The sequence below is a fragment of the Tetrao urogallus genome (genome assembly GCF_951394365.1).
Source record: "Tetrao urogallus genome assembly, chromosome: 4".
NCBI lineage: Eukaryota > Metazoa > Chordata > Aves > Galliformes > Phasianidae > Tetrao > Tetrao urogallus.
In genome coordinates this window covers 26,503,499-26,522,433 of record NC_136817.1, presented here as the reverse complement: position 1 = coordinate 26,522,433, position 18,935 = coordinate 26,503,499, and the positions used below count along the sequence as shown (strand labels likewise).

The 18,935-nt window shown below is 43.5% G+C and overlaps 1 protein-coding gene across 15 annotated transcripts in view; it reads right to left on the bottom strand.

The window, feature by feature from the left end:
- Positions 1-18,935, bottom strand: part of SEC31A (SEC31 homolog A, COPII coat complex component) — a gene marked incomplete at both ends in the record, with an annotated part of 33,111 nt that overhangs the window by 10,796 nt on the left and 3,380 nt on the right. For 6 of the 15 annotated variants that reach the window (XM_079534598.1, XM_079534599.1, XM_079534601.1 and 3 more), the window contains 16 exons: positions 2,498-2,671; positions 3,075-3,248; positions 4,648-4,793; positions 5,594-5,720; positions 7,012-7,190; positions 7,370-7,445; positions 8,536-8,613; positions 9,303-9,359; positions 11,150-11,224; positions 11,777-12,013; positions 13,778-13,930; positions 14,110-14,271; positions 15,120-15,219; positions 16,262-16,404; positions 17,175-17,315; positions 17,858-17,953. In XM_079534598.1, the coding sequence (XP_079390724.1) occupies positions 2,498-2,671; positions 3,075-3,248; positions 4,648-4,793; positions 5,594-5,720; positions 7,012-7,190; positions 7,370-7,445; positions 8,536-8,613; positions 9,303-9,359; positions 11,150-11,224; positions 11,777-12,013; positions 13,778-13,930; positions 14,110-14,271; positions 15,120-15,219; positions 16,262-16,404; positions 17,175-17,315; positions 17,858-17,953 (2,118 nt within the window). Of the gene's footprint in view, positions 1-424; positions 518-2,497; positions 2,672-3,074; positions 3,249-4,647; positions 4,794-5,593; positions 5,721-7,011; positions 7,191-7,369; positions 7,446-8,535; positions 8,614-9,302; positions 9,360-11,145; positions 11,225-11,776; positions 12,014-13,777; positions 13,931-14,109; positions 14,272-15,119; positions 15,220-16,261; positions 16,405-17,174; positions 17,316-17,857; positions 17,954-18,935 lie in introns of all 15 variants that reach the window. The other 9 variants (XM_079534587.1, XM_079534595.1, XM_079534596.1 and 6 more) reach the window with 3 other exon arrangements.

Below are 18,935 nucleotides of genomic sequence, written 5' to 3'. Positions count from 1 at the left end.
TAACACAGCACCAGAGCAGACCCGCAACAAAACAACTGGTTGGCATTTAGTGGCCTGAAGTTACCTTCCCTTTTAGAGCTACCAGCAGCACAGGGGCAAACACCTTTAACTAAAAGACTGAGTATTAACTCTAATGCTTCTGATTTCCAAGGGGAAGGAAAAATATCATGCTTGAAATATCCTAAGGACTGGGCTCAGGTCACATCGAACTCCTACGCAAAACTTTCCAGAGCCAATTGTTTTGGCAAAGGTGAAAAATACATTAAAAAATGTAATGAAGGGTGCAGAGGAGCAAAACCTGAGCACTTGTGGAAGCTGCTGCTCCTTCCATCTATCCACACCAGACTGTGTCATGTGCACAGACAGCACCGGGGGATCTATCAGGGTGGAACAGGGGCTCGGAGAGGAATAACAAAGGTTATACCTGTGTGTCAGAGGGACAGCCTGCAGGAGGATGGCTGGGAAGGGCAGTGGGAGTTTTGTTACTCCAGGTAGTGACAGTAGGGGCAATTCTAACCTGAATTGAACAAAGAAATACCAATCATGGAAAACAAAGCAATAAAAAAAAGTCTAAAGGATTTCACAAAACAAGATGCAAAGAAGTGAATAGAGAGAGGTTTGCATGCTGGCACCTCCAACACAACCGAAAAAAAAAAAAAAAAAAAATCACAAGAGGAAGGAAAAAGTGCATTCAAGACAGCCAAAACCACTGTGCACAGAAGTGAATCACAGAGTGAGGATTAAGCACAAAGAAGAGGCAGCTACAGCAGCTTGTGAAGCAAGTGCGATGTTACACGTGCCAGCAAGCCAGGTCTGCCACAAAAAGGGCTTCATAGGACTAATGATATCAGTTTGTTTTTGCAGAAGTTCCCCTCAGGGTACTGCACAGCACTGAGCATCACTAACTGCTGCTGGAAATCACAAGTCCTGTGTTAAATTGAAACATATTGCTTCACACAATACGATTTATACTGAGTTTCAGAAGCACTAAAAAGTTAAAAATCTAAACTAAGCTCGTGCACAGGCACAAACATCTATCTTCATGCCCTTTCTCCCTGAGCACAGGCATAAGGAAAGCTCAGACGCCTCTGGTGTGTTTTTAACTCTGCACAGCGTTACGCTGCTGTTGCCATCAGCCATTCAACAGCCACTGTGAAGCTCTGCATCAAGTTTTTATTACTATCAAGTTTTTATCATTAGAGTTATCTGAACTAGAGTTATCCGACTAAAGGCACGTTCCTATCTAGGACAACAATTAAGGAAATGCTGGCTCAAAATGTAACAAACCAACATACCTGCTTTCTTAAAAGAAAAAAAAAAAAAAGATAAGACTTAAAATGTCATTTATTTCTGTTCTGGTTTACCAAAGTACCACCAGGCACCTTTCTGACACAGCCCTGCCTGAAGTCCCTGCTGTAGCTCATGCTGAGCATGAACTCCCAGAGAAACCGAGAGCACTGAGAGCAACTCACTCACAGTGTACTCCCGGGGCTTGTGATACTCCTGGCTTTCAATCACCTGCAGGGCTTTCTTAAATCATAGCTTTCCTGAAGCCATAGGAGAGATGGGAACAGTGTTTTGAAAATCATTGCTGAACTCACGCCATCTAGAGGAAATGTGCTGTTTTCCACAGCCAAACAGTGTCTTGCTCATTACAAGGAGGAAGGTCAGACACACAATTAAGAATAGCTGAATTAATTATTAGCAGTGACGCAAAGTCAGATGCAATTGCATTAGCGAGGTAATGCTGTACAAATGGGATAAAGGCTTTGTCCCTTCTGAATGCTGACTTGTTAACAGCCTCAAAAAAAGGCAAAGGGACCCACAAGCATTAACATAAAGAAAGAGACAGCAAAGCCTAGCTCCCCATTGCTCTTCAGCCCTTCTTCCACCCTGATCCCATTTTTCTGACAGGCGGAGCTTGAAGGGCAGCACTGGGAGACCTCTCCTGCACAGAAAGGCCAGCTCCAGCACTGTGCTAAGATTCTTTCAGTGTTCACACAGCCAGAGTTGTCCACTGCACTGCACGCTGGCAGTGGCTGAGATCCTACCTTGTAGCCTGATGGAGTGTCATCCTCAGCCCAGAAGCTAGAAGCAGAACATCTGTCTCCTCAGTGCTCCTCTTCCTGTCTGCATAGCTCCCCTAGTCCCATACTCACCAGGTCTCTCCCTTCTGACACAGCTCACGTCCAGCCCTGTCCTGCTATTGCCCCACCCACTGGCCGTGCTACCTAAATCCTATACTTGCAGTTGGCTGAGAGGCTTTCAACCTGATCTTCAACCACAGGCTGCATGGCAAGGTGTAAGAGATGTTTCCAGACAAGGAACAAATCTCTACTGATTGAAGAGCAGCACAGATGATTATCTCCATAAGGCGCTTGGTGATTACATCTTAGAGCCCCAGCTTGGACCAAAAGAAAGGAAAACCAAGTGCTCTTGCCATCATCTTCCAGAACTCAAGCATGATGTCTTATACTGAATACCAACATCGATTTACCTGTTGGTAGTACTGCTGTGCTGAAGTTTGAGGCCCTGGCACCTGTCCCACCACAGGGCCAGCTCGATCTTTGGGCATGGGCTGTCTCTCATATGGTGCCCTGATGGCTTCCTGTCCTGCTGGCAATTCCCCTTGGGCTCTGCAAAGCCTGTCCCTTAATAGCACAATGTTCGGCTGCAAAAAAGACAGCAAAGGAAGGTTAAGTACACTGACTGCCACCCAGTGCATCCCAGCAAGTGATTTGCCAGCCACACATCAACAAATGTGTGTCTCTTCAGAAGCCTGATCTGCTTTATTTGACCCGAGTAAGTTTTTCTTGCAGGAGAAACATGGCTGGCTTTACAACAGCAACAACAGCCTTGTTGGCAGACACTTCTGCAACAACAACTCTGAGAAATTACAGCTTAGAACAAGGTCATGTACTTCTGCCAGTTCAGCAAGGTCAACGCACCAAGGGGAAAAAGCACCACCAGCACATCTGGAGAGGTTTTTCCAATGATAACTGCATTACGCTGGCATCTTTGCTTTAAGGGGCCTATTAACAGAGAGAGGGAGTATCAAGTTTGAAGGCACATACCTGGTCGGTGTTTGCAGGCAGGAAGGTCAGAGCTGCAGCAATACTGCCCTGAGCAGCCAGGAGGTTGGCATACTGGCTCATCTTCTCAGCCAGAAGAGCCCCCACAGCATTAGTGTCCACGGCCTGGGTGAGCTGGACGGCCTTGCGTAGGATCACCACCTTCTCTATTAAATCCTAGAAGAACAGGTCAAAGAAAACAGGGACATGAGAAGAGCAGGGGGCAGGAGGCCCTGGCTAACATGCTCTCAGCAACTCTGCAGGACCCCTCTCACTCAGTGAGAAGCCCAACCTTCTGTGTTACGTTAGAAGGCACTACAAATGTTTATTTACCAACATCAACGTTCAAACGCTCTTTTAAATCTTACAGTAATAGATTTAAAAGAGTGCACCACACAGGATTTCAACAATACTTCACTAATAAGGAGTGCTGGTTGACTCTTCAGTAATACATTATTATGGTATTGTGTTTTTTTTCCAGCAAAACAGTATGTCAAAAAAAAACAAGTAAAAAAAATCATCACAATAACCACCAGCTTCTGGGACTCTTAGTAATTTCATATCATAACTAGCAAGCAGACCATTATGATTGTTATTCAATTTCACTTTTTGAGGGAGCAGAACACCACAATCAGCACACAAATCAGAACAGAAGTGTCTAACAAAGCTATCACCTTGGGGTAAGATGGGTAAGACACTTCCAAAAAGTTGCAAGTGAGAAAAAAGAAAAACAAGTAAAATTCAAATTATTCCATTCCCTTCAATTTTCTAAAGATAAAGAGGTATGGTCAGGTAGCATTACTTTGAGTTCTCTCAAAAACTTGTCCTTCAAAGGCCCTGAACAGATGGAAGAAACTAAGATTATACCATAAAATAAATTATTCAATAATTGCTTCATCTCACTGTCATCAATCCTCCTATTCCCTCAAGATATTTGCTATATATGATCTCTCACTGCCGGAAACCAAACCTCATACATGCAAACCCCTGGAGAAAACACTTACACAAACCCTCCCAAAGCTTCTCTAGCGATTTAAATCATTTATTAGATTTCTCCTCCATAATGTCTAAGTGATCTATTCCAAAAGCAGAAATGTCCAAAGTGCATCTATCACAAAATATGTGAACACTCAAAGTCACTTCTTTACAAAAACACTAAGCCCTACAGCTACCTATGGGCCTTTTACACAGGAAGTATATTAGCACGGTCACCATCAGAGTAGACCCCGGGGCTATTTTGTTTCACAGTACACTTTCTGATATCAAATTACAGGTTATTTCCGCTAAAAGTACCCATTCCAGAATCAAAACGTTTGCATCTTGATATACACACAGCTATTGCCTCCAAGGAGGTGGTGCAGTCACTGTTCCTGGAGATGTGACACTGAGGGTCATGGTTGGTGGGCATGATGGAGATGGGTTGGGATTGGACTAGGTCATCTTAGAGGTCTTTTCCAACAGATACAGATACGATCCTATGAGCATATGAGCAAAGCTCTACCCTCAGCCATTTGATTTAAGTGCCACATGATCCCCATGCATCACTTCCAACATCTTTCTTCCTGGAAATACTGACCTGAAGAGACAAGGGGCTGTTTCCATCCTGAACTTTGCTCCAACAGGCAACAAGCTTCTCCACATTGCCGGCACAAATGTAGCAGAGACAAGCCTGTGTTCGCAGCAGGCTGTCCCCCTCGCTCTCTAGTCTGTTACCCAGAAGATCTATGGAAAACATGAATCAAGACAATGCTGGTTAACCACCTTGCAGATCCCCTGGTTGCTGCTGGCATGGGGAAAACCTTCAACACTCACTGCGTCCCCGTTCAGCACAGAGAGAAGCGATATTGCCTCTGGGCTCCATCTGTGAGGACACCCTCCAGCACTGATCACCTCACAGGAGTTTGGGACAACTCAAGAGGGTGACCTGGGTGTGCAACTGCAAAAGCACTGCGAGCAAAGCTGTGAGCCTGCTCTGGGGTGATGCGTGTGCTGAAAAAAGCCTGCACAGCACAACAAACACTGAGGCAGGTGTCTGAGGAGCACACAGGTGTCAGCCACATCAGTACTGTTAATAAGACTTCCCCTAGGAATCAAACTAGTTTAGCTACTTGCCTGCCACACAGCACACATGCAGGCATGCTAACTGATCAAAAAGGGCACCTTCTCCAAAATCAAAACACACTTGGTAAAGCATAAAGAGCTTTTCTAGAACATTTCCACTTGTATCTCATGCAGAAGTGCTCTATGAGACTGCTCCCTTGGCTGAGACATCCATCACACCAACTTCACCGTTACACATTTGCCCGCTCAGAGGCATCCCCCTGTGCCCAGAAAACCAGAGATCATACAAGCAAATCAACATTGCAGAGGTTGTTCTCCTCCTCCTACAGCAACAGTACTGAAAAACCCTATGATCCATCAAAGCTAGCAAGGCATTATAGTATTTTACCTGAAGGACAACAGAATTGCACAGTTTTGCAGTAAGCAGGATGAATATTATCCAGTCTATAAGGCATCCTTACCACAGAGGGCTGCAAACTCATCTGGCCTGGCGTAAGTGAGCACAGCAGCCAAAGCTTCTCTCCAATTCTGCAGATCACAAGACTGCACAATCTCCTTCCAGTTCTTTGTTACTACTGCAGTGATGAGCTGGAGCCGAAGAAGAGACCACAGTTAAGAATTCGGTAGGATTTCTCATAGTACAGTATTATTTGAATATTCAAGTGTATCTTAAGCATACATTCCCACTGCATCCATGGACATGGCAGGTATGGTACTGCAATTCAAAAACTCCACAAGAGACAACTTTACTCTAAAAGGGGCTCACTGAAAAATCACAGAACAAGCTTGGGTAACACAGGGCAATTACTCTCGCTATAAAGCGTGCAACAGAATACAAACATCTCTGTGAGCTGGGATTGCTGCAGGTGGTCTTTCTTCAGCATTGCTTCTGTAGGTGAAGATGTATTATACCAAGTACTGAGCCATAAACTTTCTACAGAAAATGCAGCAAGGAGCACTTGCTAGTTAAGTTCACTGTTTTATTCAGTGTTAAGCTCTTGGTATCAAGTGAGAGGCAGTTGAGAGCCCTGCTCAAAGCAAGAAGCAAATTAGCAGCAGTACCCCCAGGCTGGCTCTAGTACCCCTACCCTTCACACATGTACTCAAACTGTCTCTTCACAGTTACCAGAAGTGAAATTCCAGTTTCTTTCATCAGAAACTTTGCTTCCAGTAATTCTGTTTCTCACAAAAGGCAGACCTGGCAGACTGTGCTGCTACTTGCTGAATGAAGCCCTTGTGATGCCAAGAGTTTCAGCTCAGAAACAGCTGAACAAACAGTAGGCGTGACATTTGGGACCAGAAAAGAAACAGAAACACCTGAACAACAACTGTAAGGTCATAACTGCAAGATCAGCACTCACTTATTAGCACAGATAACAGTTCAACTCTCCATGAAAACATCCTACTCCAAAGGATGAACTGTAAAGAACACATCCACTATCCAGTACAAAGCTCTCCCTGGTTTAGGACAACTATGGGAAAGCAGCTAAACAGGTAGAGGAACCCTGCAGAGATTTTCCTCTTTTCATTCATCCGCTTCTAAAAATGCCAACTATTCCTGTCTGAAACTGGATCACAGATAGTGACCAACAAAATTCTACCTCTGGGCTGCAGCCTGTGAGGCCAGGTGCCCAAACTCCTGAAGTGGCCATACTTGGCAACAGTCAGCCCTGTTCTAGGAGAGCACTACCCAGGTTCCGTGCCTCTTCTTTCCTTACCAATAAACTGTATTAAAACACGATAAATACTTGTGCTCTGAGATTGTGTGGAAGACTTGAACACGTGTTAGCTTCCCTATAAAATGGCGAGAAAACTTGAAAGGTGAAAAAGAGGTTGCCAAAAGCCTACGTGCATGTTGGTTCTTAGCAGAAATACATACCCTGGTAATTTTGCTCTGTATCTTAGAAAAGTACTTTTCCTGTGTCCTAGAAAGCAGCTCTTGTCCACCTGCGATGGCCAAGATAATGGCGTCAGCCATGCGATTATCGTGCAAGCAGAGATCTACTGCACTCTCGAAGTTACCAGTCAGCAAAGCTTGGGTGATCAAACCGTCCACATCTGCAAGACAGCAGTGCATTTTCAAATGATGGTATAAAATTAATTTTAAAAGCAACAGCTGGTAATCCCATCCAGTTCTGCAATACTGCATAACATTCTCTGCAAAGTAGTTTGATGTAGGAAAGCTACACTCCCCACATAATTAAATATAAATTCAATTCTAAATATATATGTTTTACCTCCACTGACAGAGATATTAAAAGTCTTTCTTGCAGATCCCAAGTCTTCAATTTCTTGTTTATTGTCCTTGGCCCTCTAAGAGAAAGGAAAAGCAACATTTTTGAGATCATATATACATTTGGAATACATACACCTATCTTTAAAAACCTGTTTCCTGCACTACAAGTTAAGGCAGATCTTCGAACTGCCAGTAGCCTAGAGGGTCTTTCACTTAAAAGAGCATCAACTTCCTCTAGTGACTGCACAAAGTCACTGAGAAAAATTCATGAAAACATTTATAGCGCATGTTAATATGCCATTATACAAGCACCATTTTGACAAAGTGGTTTTTTTTTTTTTTTTAAAAAAAAAAAAACACAATAGATGCCAAGGGGGAAAAAAAGCACTGAAACAACCAGATTTACTGACAAAGGCTTATGCAAGCAGAAGAGCACCAGCCTATCAACCACGAATACCACCAAGCAGACACCTGGCTCCTGGATACTGCTTTGCACAGGTGTACTCAGGCCCACAAACACACAAACCCCTCAAGGCAAAGCCATCACCACAAGATCAGATATTCTTCCTTCTCTTCTCTTTCACTCCCAACCCCCACCAAGAACAGTCTCCCACACTGCTACCTAGGTTTCACTTTAGCCTTTCAGGTGCAAACAGGCTGGCACTGGGATGCCAATGGGAGTGATGCTGAGAACCAACATTCCCACTATCACAGCTACATCCCTGCAAAGGGTTCTACCTAGAATCAGAGCAGTAATAAGCTGACTGCTTGGTAATTATTAACCTGGGGGAGAGAAGAAAGCAGTTAGGAAAGGCATAAAAAAAAAAAAAAAGGAATTCATTAGAATTGTGGCAGGAGATCATTTAGTACGTGTTAGGTAAACGTCAGAGTGAAAATTACAGTGGATGGAAGTCCTTGGCTCTGGTGCCAACTAGACTGTTACAAAATGAACTCATCCTTCATTGCCACCAAAATCTATTCAAGCGACGGCTGAAACTGATAAGAAAACCCCATGGAACTTAACAAGAGCCCACACATTATTCACTCTCAGTAATACTTGTACATCCAGATAATACCAGAAAAAAGGCAAAAAGATGAAATGTTCTTAATGGTAACAAAGTAAATACACAGCAGGTCAACAGGGTTAGTCTAGAGGATAATAGATACCTCTCCCAAGAACTGTTCCTCTGCAGTCTGGCCTTCATCCCCTTTGTTCAGTAAAGGCACATCAGATTCTGTGGGAGCCTTCAGTAAAGAAAAGATGTCACACACAAAAAAAAGCCAGAGAAGATAAAGAAAGAAGCAATTTGCACTGCAGAGAATAGCCGCTTTCTCACCTAAGTCAGAGCCAGTCTGCAAAGCAGAGAAATGCATTGGCAGTATATGAGCAAGTACAATGAATGTGGCAGAAGCCCTCTATTTCCTTGCTTTCTGCTACTGCATGGTAACTTCTCATCTTATTTGCTTAGAAATGGTGCAATCTTTTTTCACCATGAGGCAGCTACAAATGACATCCAGATCCTGTAGGGCACAAGCAACACCTGCACCCTTTGAGTTAATCAGGCAGGAAAGCACTGCAGAAGCACATTCTCAAACCTGTTTTGTTTTTTTCCCTAAAGCCTGGGAAGGTGCTGCTCTTGACACCAGCTGGCAGCAGCAAGGCTCTGTCCTACTTCACAGGAAGCAAAGTACAACAGTAGGCTACACACAGACAGCAAAAGAGCAAGGGGAAAAAATATCAGAGACTTTTTCCCAAAACCTGGGGCTGACAGCCTGCTGCTAGAAAACATGGGGAAAAAAGTAGTCCCGCTTTCTCTAAACAGGTAACTTCACCCTACTGAATGCAGGAACTCATCATGTGCTAGATTACAACTGACTTACTCTGGGGCATTATAATTCTATGTGTGGAGGTGAACATGGACATGTTTGCTTACCTCTCCCAATTCACCATCTGCACAACACTCTTTATTCAGATTCAGAGCTGATGTAATCTGAAAAGAATCAAGATTTGTTAAGGAAGTGCCCTTTCCCTTTAGAGAGACACTGGTCTCTCAGGCTGCGCAACTAGTAAATGTAGCTGGTACCTGCTTGCAGAACAGTTAACACGAAGCTAGAACCATTTCCTTTCTCAGTCTGCTGATGGAATTACTGTTAAGCCCTGTGCACCCCAAGCTCTGATGAAAACAAGAGCTGCTCTGTGCCTTTAAACCTTTTATTGTTAACTAGAGGGCCTCAAAACTCACTAGAGCTGCTGGAAACCGCACTAATAAAAACAATATCAGAGTATACATGAAAAACCCTCTGTTTGCCCTGATTAGGGAAAATATAGCAGTAACAACCTTGCTTGGAGCAACAAGCTGGTCTGGAAACTGGTTTTAAACACAGCAGACGTGTGGCCTTGGGGTAGGATTTTTCAAGGTACATCAGAGTTGAAATTCTCAGCTTTTACCACTTTCCAAGGCAAATCATGACTCCAGATTCATTCTGGGGCCCTTAAAAATGCATGAAATTTAATAAACAGAATTTAAAATATAGGCAGAAGATATATTAGTTGGAGCTGTCCCCCCCCCTCCCCATCTCTAATCATGTGTGTAAGACAAAGGATAAATGAAAAAGTTTAGAAGCCACAGACAAACTGCCAGCAAAAACATTGTCTGCAATCATAAGTTTAGCATTTAATTAGTAAACAGTGTCATTTTTATGGAGACACTCTTTCAAAACGAAATGTTAGTTTGATACAATGGAAACGAGTCAGACACTCAGAACTATTCCACCAGAACTGGGAAAGCATTTGACAAGTTCCTGGGTCAAGCACTGCTAGCAGCTAAGGGCCAAAATGTACAGCAGCACACCACCAAGATAAGAACATTCCTTCATCTCCATTCCCAAGAAGTAGAAATTGCTTCCTGGTAATTCAGATTTTGCCTTTCCAAATGTAGCTGTGTGTGACCTTGGTTTTCTTCTTTCTTGATCATGAGTGGCATCCCACACAAAAAATGACTATTCTAGGCTTGTCAGAATGCTTACAGCATACGTGTCTGACCTGCAAGTTCCATATTTTTGATGAAGTTTCTCTTCTTACATACATTTAATTGTATTATATATTTTATATGCAGCCCAAGACAATTCCTCTGCACACAATATGGCCCAGGTAAGACAAAACGTTGGACACCCATGGCTCACAAGTTATTTAATCAGAAAGCCTAAAAACAGATCAGATTCAGAGCTGATACAACATAAGTATGTCTTTTCAATCAAGAAACATGAACAAATTGTACCAATAAATATCAAAGCTTCTGGATGGGAAAGAATTTCTCATCAGCATGGGACGCTCAGACGTAGATTGGCTGCTTTAAAATTCTCATTGTAGAATTGCATTCCAAGGTGACTTAACTAACAAAATGCCTAGAGCAAATTGCAACTGCCATAAAAATTCCAAGATTACCCAAGATATCCAGTCCTCTCTGGTACAAAGGAATTCCACAAATAACACGAATACTCAAGTCAGCCATGTTTATACATAAGATCCAGCAACACTGCTAACACTTGTACCTAAAAGCTTTTAGGAAAGTTGAGGCACTCACAAATACTATCTGTTGGGAAATACACTGAAAATAGTGTTGTATAATAAAGCTCATTGTGCTGCAATAGCCTGCGGATGTTACTAATGGCTCTTACCAAATCCCACACACAAATGAAGATGTTGATTATACAAGGCTGCACTTGGCAGATAAATCCATCAACAAAGTATTTAACACAAGCACAGCTCTCAGGCACTTACTTTATTCCTCAGATCATCTTTTCTGTATCCCAACAGTTCAAGATATTTAGCACGTGAATCTTCCTCAAAGTTCACCTTCAAAAAAAGAAGACTCAATTGCAATTCACAACTTCCATACAGTCACTCACTGACTTTTCACTTAAATTGAACAAATACCCAGTGAAAGCCAGTGACTGACAAGAAAGAGTCAAGGAAAATTAAATAAAACAAATAAATAAAAACCTGACAGGGTCTTTAGTGAACTGAGCACCTGAGCAGGTAGGCAAGACTTCAATCTGATTACTGCAGGTAAACTGTGCATACCTGCTTTGCTTGGGAACTTCTAAATGTTCACAGTGAACGGCACTTAAAAAGATGCAATGAAAGGGAATGACAAAAACAGAGGATGCCTTCTCCAAGTCCTGGTTGCTTTCATGATCACCTACGAGGCCCTATGAAGACTCCAGGCCCCAAGGAACCCCCATTCTTCTGCTGGGCCACCCATACTAAAAGAGCTTACGGGCACCAGAGTCCACACTCATCATTCCCAACATCTCTTCTGCTAAAACACTTTAATGTGGAGGAGAAATCCTTACTTCAACGGCTTTTCCTGTCAATGAAGAACTCCTGGACTGCTCTCACCATTACCTTTAAGAAGGCCCACACGTTTCTCTCAAAGTCAGCCTGGGCCATGTCAATTTTCTTCTGGCAGTAGCTGACAAAGCCTTCGGACTGCACAGCCTCCTGCAGCTGGGTCGATCGTGCCAGGAATTCCTTCTCTGTAACAACCTGACTCACATAGACATAGTGATGCTGCGGCTGTTGGTCGATGCCTGGCTGCTGTTGAGGCTTGGCATTTTCAAATGTAACCAGCTTGCCTCCAAACTGGAATGAAGACACAAGTACAGCACGTGAAAATGCAAGTACATGCTTGGGTAGATGTGAAAAAACTATGCATACATACACATGCACGAGTTTTTATTTGGTACATAAACGCTCATCATTCAACCGACAAACAGTTCTAACATCAGATTGTTGATTTTTTTTTTCCACCACCCCAAGTTTTCATGCAATACAGCAGCTTGCTGGATAAGCATGTGAGAGTCCTGAGAAACGGGTCTGTGAGTACCTCGTGTTACAACAGTGTTGTACAGGCTGTGGCAGCAGCTAATTTTATTCACTGCAGCCCATGTAATGCTACATTTTGGATTTGCAATCAAAATAGCATTGATACCACACCTCTGTTTTAGCTGTTGCCAGATGACAGTTACAACACATCAGAGCCTCCTGTTTCTCCAGCTCCCCTTCCAGGAAGGAGTGGAGGAAGTGGGGGGGACGTTCTTAGTTATGGCATTTCTCTTCACAAATATCCACTATGCATGATAAAGCCCTGCTTCCCCAATGCCTAAACATCTGCATGCCAGTAGGAAGGGGTGAATGAATTCCTCTTTCTCTTTTGCTTCCACGTGCAGCTTTTGCTTTACCTATTAAACTGTCTTTATCTCAATTCATGAGTTTCCTCACTTTTATCCTTTTGATCCTGCATCCCATTCCAACTGCAGGAGAGCCAGTGAACAGGTACAAGAGGCTCAGGGACTTACCAGAGTTAACCTACAACACACTAAAAAGCCCTATGCATCATTAAATAGATGCTCAAATATCACGTGCAGCCTACTTACAGCAGCTTGTTTGCAAATTCAAACTACTGAGAGATGGGCAGTGAATTGAATCAACGTTTAGAAAGAAATAAAATCAACAGAAAGGAATCACAGAATCACAGAATTGTAGGGGTTGGAAGGGACCTCAAGAGATCATCAAGTCCAACCCCCCTGCCAAAGCAGGGAAGAGAAAAAACACATTAAATGGTGCTTATAATATTATTTCATTTGATAGCTTAAAGTTAATTGACATAGGCCAGACCAAAGTGAGCATTACAAAAAGCAAGGCCAAGAAAAAGGCTGACAAGTTAGAACACTAGGACAAGGATATAAACTGTTACAAAATGATACATCAGCCAGTGGCTAGGCCATGTTGCTTCTATTTGATAGGAGAAAAGCTGCATTTAATTTGTGGATGAGATGACGAATAAGCTAATGAAAATAAAGGCAGTATTTTGGCACAGAAATCCATTTCAAGCAGACTGCCTGCCTAAAAATCCTCACGAGTTCTCTTGGGAAACAGCCTCAGAGTCAAGAAAGCAAGGCACTGTTGGAGTTGAAGAGCAAGTGACTCTGCTTTCACGAAAAGCAGGGCCTTGCCTGCCTCTCATACAGCTTCTCTGCAACTTCGACAACCAGAAAGGAGCCTGGGCCTATGTGCTGTTTCAGGGGCTCCCGCTACCTTCCATCAGAGCTTACCTCGTTACCTTTCTCCACACTGAACCACATAATGCCTACAAATTGCACTGAAATCTCAGCTAGCTGCTCAACATGTCCCCTCCAATAATGTATTTGTTTCTTCAAAGCAAACACTATACAAGTTCCAGAACAGAAAGAAGTGCCTGTGGGCAACACAATGCCTCTCGATTTCTTTCTCTCACACTCTCATGAGGTGGAGCACAACAAGTTCCCCTCTTTCAGATGTGCTTTGCAGGCACTACCTATCTCCCTCCTGTGTGGCCAGCCATGCCCAGACATGATCCCTACTCACTGAAAACGACGCTCCCACAGGTCGCCGGATCCACTTGGGGGGTTTCTTTAGGGGTAGAACAACACTCTGTGGTGCAGTCTGCTGGGGAAGCTGCAGGGGTGGGAGAGGCTGCCCTGTACCAAATGGATCAAGGTTCCCAAATGAGGACGAAAGCTTTGGAAATAAAAGGGGATAGAAAAAAAACTAGAGTTAGACATCATCTCAATAAACTGAACTATTCCTTGTTTTCAACAGCAGATTAGTACTCCTGCAACCATACAGTTGGAACATCCTCCAAAGGCTACCCACAAACCCATGCTTTATCCTCTTCCTAACCGCATGCTTCTGAATACCTGGTCAACGTGCTTCTGCCTCAAACCATCTGTGCTGCCTCCCATGATGGAGTAAATGCTGATCCGTCCATCGAACGAAGCTGCAGAGAAGATGGCAGGGTTTCTGGGACACCACTGGATATCAAAGCACCACTGCATGTTTGTGGGCAACTCATACAGCACCTGGGCAGCAAAAACAAGTCCGGCACATCAGAGCATATATGAAATACCATGAGCAGCAGCAACAACTTTCCTGCATGTGAGATGAAGCTGCTCTTCTTGCTCCTCGGCACCCCCACTGACAGTGAGCAGGACATGACAATCCAACACCACACACCACTGCTTTATCTCCTATTCCCATTGATTTTTCTGTGTATTCTACACACGATCAGCTAAGCAGACAGTGTATATCTGTGCTGTGTGTACAGCTACTGACGTGGCTCTCTGTGCATTGCAGTGAGCTGCTAGAAGTCATGCTAACCCATGCAGAAAACACGGGAGCACACCCAGGCTCCAAAGGCAGTCTGCTCTGGGGGATAACTGGGAAAGTTAAAACTTGTGTTCCCAGCAGTTTCTCCTGGCCCAGAACAGACAAGTTCACTGCTACAAGAGACATTTAACCATGAAGAAAGAAATTTTTCTTTGCTCGCCTAATAAATTTTTGCTGAAGGGATCAAGTGGCAGCTGCCTTGCTGTCTCCCAGGAAAATGCTTTTATTTTAAATTAAAATATGCAGTGTGAGTCGGCCAAATGTAGAGCTTCCCAGCTCAGAATCCAGCTTGGATCACACATCTGCCACCCCACCTTTTGCCTTGCACAACTTTTGCACTTCTGCAGCCAAGCCTGAATTTTGACAACACCTCTCCCCGTCCCACAGAATTACCTTGCCCACACAGCCAGGAAGAAGTCTGTACTGCAAAAATTAGTGAAAGTGCTTGAAAAAAAGATCAACTGCTCTTAAACTACTACTTTACATAACACCATGACACCTCCAAACAAACAGGTTTTAGTAAGTGGTGTGCATACAGTACCTCGCCTGTGTTAGGGTTTGAACACAGTATTTTGGCATCCTTCCCACAGCTCAGTAGCAGCTCTGAATCTGCCATACTCCAAGCAATGGCCAGTATACCCCTGTGTGGGAAGTCACAACCAAGTAACAGGTTAACATAAATGCAAAATGGTGATAAAGTGCGTTTGTAAGCAAGTTGCTACAGTAGCTGAGCAGTCTATGCCAAAATGTCCTAACAGAGGAAGGAGTGGGGAGCACAAGAGTTCTCAATGTCATCAGCATTTGATATATTGGAAAAGATGCTTTCTATCTTTTGCGTGACTAGCTGTAAAGGTACAGTCACTATATATGAAAATTAAATTCAACACTTCCATATGCAAATCCACTCAATCCACTCAAATGGTTCAATTGCCTATAGCATCATTAACACATTTTATGCAAACCAATAGGTAGGAACAGCAGCTATCAAGTCTGACAGTTTTTTATTAGCAGTAGATTTGTATCAGCTGAGCCACTGGCAGCAGTTTTGGTGATAGCTGCAACACAGACACTGCTGCTCTTTATGTAAACCAAGCTAACCCTGCTAACCCTGCAATCCAGCTGCCTTTCAAACTGTATAATCAATGAATATTAAGATGTTATAATTACAAAATAAACAAAAGAGTTTGGCAAAGCAGATAATGATAACAAAAAGAGAATAGATAGAAAGCTTACCCATATCCTGGGCTCGCTTACGAAACTCCAGCAGAGTGGATCTCCAGAAGAGATCCTTCCCCCCTGGCAGTCAGCTCTTAAATAGGTCTAGGAGGGGTGGAGCCTGGCTCCACCCCTTCTGGCAGCACAGGTGAATTGCCTTCACCTGTGCTCCTCTGGCTGACTCATGGCTCACCTCAGGTGATCAATCAGAGGTTCAGGCCGTGACTCAGCAGTTCCCATACACAAACAGAATAGAAACAAACCAGAAACTTTCGTTAAAGGGGAATTTATTTTTAATGTGAGGCCCATTCCCTTCCACCCAGCAGTATCCAACACTGCTTGCTGCTGGAAAGTGGCTTCAACTAAGCAAGCATTCACAGGAAACTACGCAAAAAGTGAGATGTACTAACTGCTATAGTCATCAACACAGTGAACATTACAGAGCAGCAGACTGCAGGAGTCTTGTACCTCGTATGGCTTTCCAAAACACGCAGTGGTGAGGAGGTAAATCTAAGGTCCCACATCTGAATCACAGGTAACCTGTCATCCTCCGAAGCCAAAACCATCTGAGTAGCAACATCGGGGTGCCAGGCCAGGCCTGAACAGTGCATCTGAAAGATAACATTGTGCCACAGCACAGAGTAACCATACAGTGCTAAAGGACAGAAGCCCACAGTCTAGATAGATTTGCAAGGAAAACAGAGTCTCAAGGAACATGCCAATTTGCAGCTGTACTTCTGGACATTGCTTCTGACTGCACTCAGATTGGGATACTGTCCTCAACTCCATGAGCGAGACTTGGTGTGAGGTTCTGAAGGCTCTCTTGTTTGTAACTGTTTTAATCCAAGAATACTGTAAAAGCAGTTGTACAGAGTTTTTTCCACTACTTTAGTATTTATTGGTATTTTAATAGAAGCCATCGTTTGGCAGAGATTATCATCACATGAACATTCCATCACAGCATTATAATTAAACAAGGAAAACAGCTTACTGTACTGCTATTATGTCAAGGAACAGATACATAAAACATGAAATTAGGAAACTTATCTGAGCAGGAGCGCAGTGACCAAGCAGCTAATTCAGGAGCACACATGTAAATTTCATCCTGAACTCGTTACATCTTCAGTGTTTTTACAGCAATAGTCACTTATACAGATCAGACAAACATTTCACTCTCCACAAGCTAAACAGGCTCTTTTCTCTATCGACAGCATGGGAGAAGGTGTGATGGCTTTAAGCATACGGGAGTAGGGGCAATCAGCTCACGGGTAAAACTATTCTGTGGTGTTCCATCACCAAGACCAATCCTTATCAAGCTCTGCCAGTGACACGCAAGCACTTCCCTGTAAGTATCCATGCAGCTGTGCCAGAGCTAACTCACCCGGTTGTTGTGGTCACTGACTTTGATGATGGGTTCGTTCTTCCTGAGATCCCACACAGTAGCTCGTCCACTGGGGCTGGCAGAGGCCAGGATGTGCTGGACTTGTCTGTTCCATGCAATACAGCTGATGTCCTCAAGAGGCTGTCACACAAACAGCACAGCCTGTCACACCCTTTCCAAAATGAGGTCTCAAGGAGTGGAGAAAGTTTGTTAGCTTTTTCTACTTCCTCCCCACGGAAAAGCAATGTTAACCCAGCCCTTCTTGTTGCACTGCATTCCCAAATGTCAATAAGCACATGGACTAAAAGATTGCACAGCTTAAAAACAGACCACCCAAACCAGAAAATCCTGTACAGGAATCCTTAACAAAAGCAAGCTTCCTTCAAAATGACCACACGAAAACAAACTACAGCTGCTCAAGAACAATATGCAGCAAAAGAACTTGGTTTTACTTATATTAATACGAAAATATTTGTTTTATCACAAGGACTGTAACTAATATTACCAGAAATGCAGCTCACTGCTAATTGCAATTAACAGCTAATCAAGTTAAAATTGAACTTCCCCCCCTCCCCCAGACAGCTTCAAAGCTGTTGGTTTTAACAAGCTCACAACCTAAGTAAACATTCACATTTTTCATTAGTTTACTCTGCAGCATTTCTGCATGAATACTGATCTAGTACCTGAGTCTTCGCTCCTGGAGTCATCGGTGTGGCGAAATTATTCAAGTCCCAGATATAGATTTCAGACTCATTAGCACCAGAGGCCACCAGATTAGTCTGTAAGACACATTAAAAGACGCTAAGACTATTTTCAGCACCGGCTTTCGCAGTCTGAGCTTCTGGGAGGCATCAGATGGACAAATCCATGCCAATTTCTCATACAAGCTCAGGATACAGCCTTCACTTCACACAGAGCAGCTTAAGGGAAAAGCAGCAACATTGGAGATTGAAGATAATGCTGAGTAAGTACAAGAAATCCCTACACCAAATCAAACCAGTGCTATGAACAGGATTTCTGTTTCACTGAGTGTCTGTCACGCAGTGGAGGAACATGTGAGGAAGCTACAGCCGCAGAGGGCCCAGCGCTGACATTTCTAGGACGGAGCAGATAGAGAAGCAGCTCTGCAGCTTCCCCACCGAAGCACTCTGCCTCAGGGCAGGGCTGGCTGGAGGGAACGTGGCACTTGGGCCTCCAGCCCAATCCTGTGGCCATGATGAAAATGTCCAGGCGGTGTGATGTGGGTTAGTGGCATTGAGCACCCTTTGATAGCATCCTACGGCCACTGATGTGCAAATCCTGACTTCATAAGAGTCATAGAAAGAGAGAGGAAGCTTTTCAGAGAAGACACAATGAACAAAGGGTGGCCTTGCTAGAAGTAACTGCGCATAGACAGAAGTGTTATTTAGGAACAAAATCAACTCAGTTCTCATGCAGCTGGTGAGGGCTGAGAAAAAACTGACCCGCTGTATCTAGGAGGAACTAAACTCTCATCAGCAAGAGAGAAAAGCTTGCTGATCTTGAGTTCTTCTGCCTCAAGACACCACAACACAGTGTATTTGCTCTGACTCCCTACTTCAAGTGACAATATTTTGAGCTGCTAATAGGCTTACTCCACTTCCACAGGACATACAAATCTAAAAAACAGTAACACCAGAAGCTAGAACAAAAGCACCGAAATATTTTGTGTGATAAGAACAATATATGCAGAGCCTATGGGAACTAAAAATGAAGACTGACTAAAACAACACAGAAAACCAC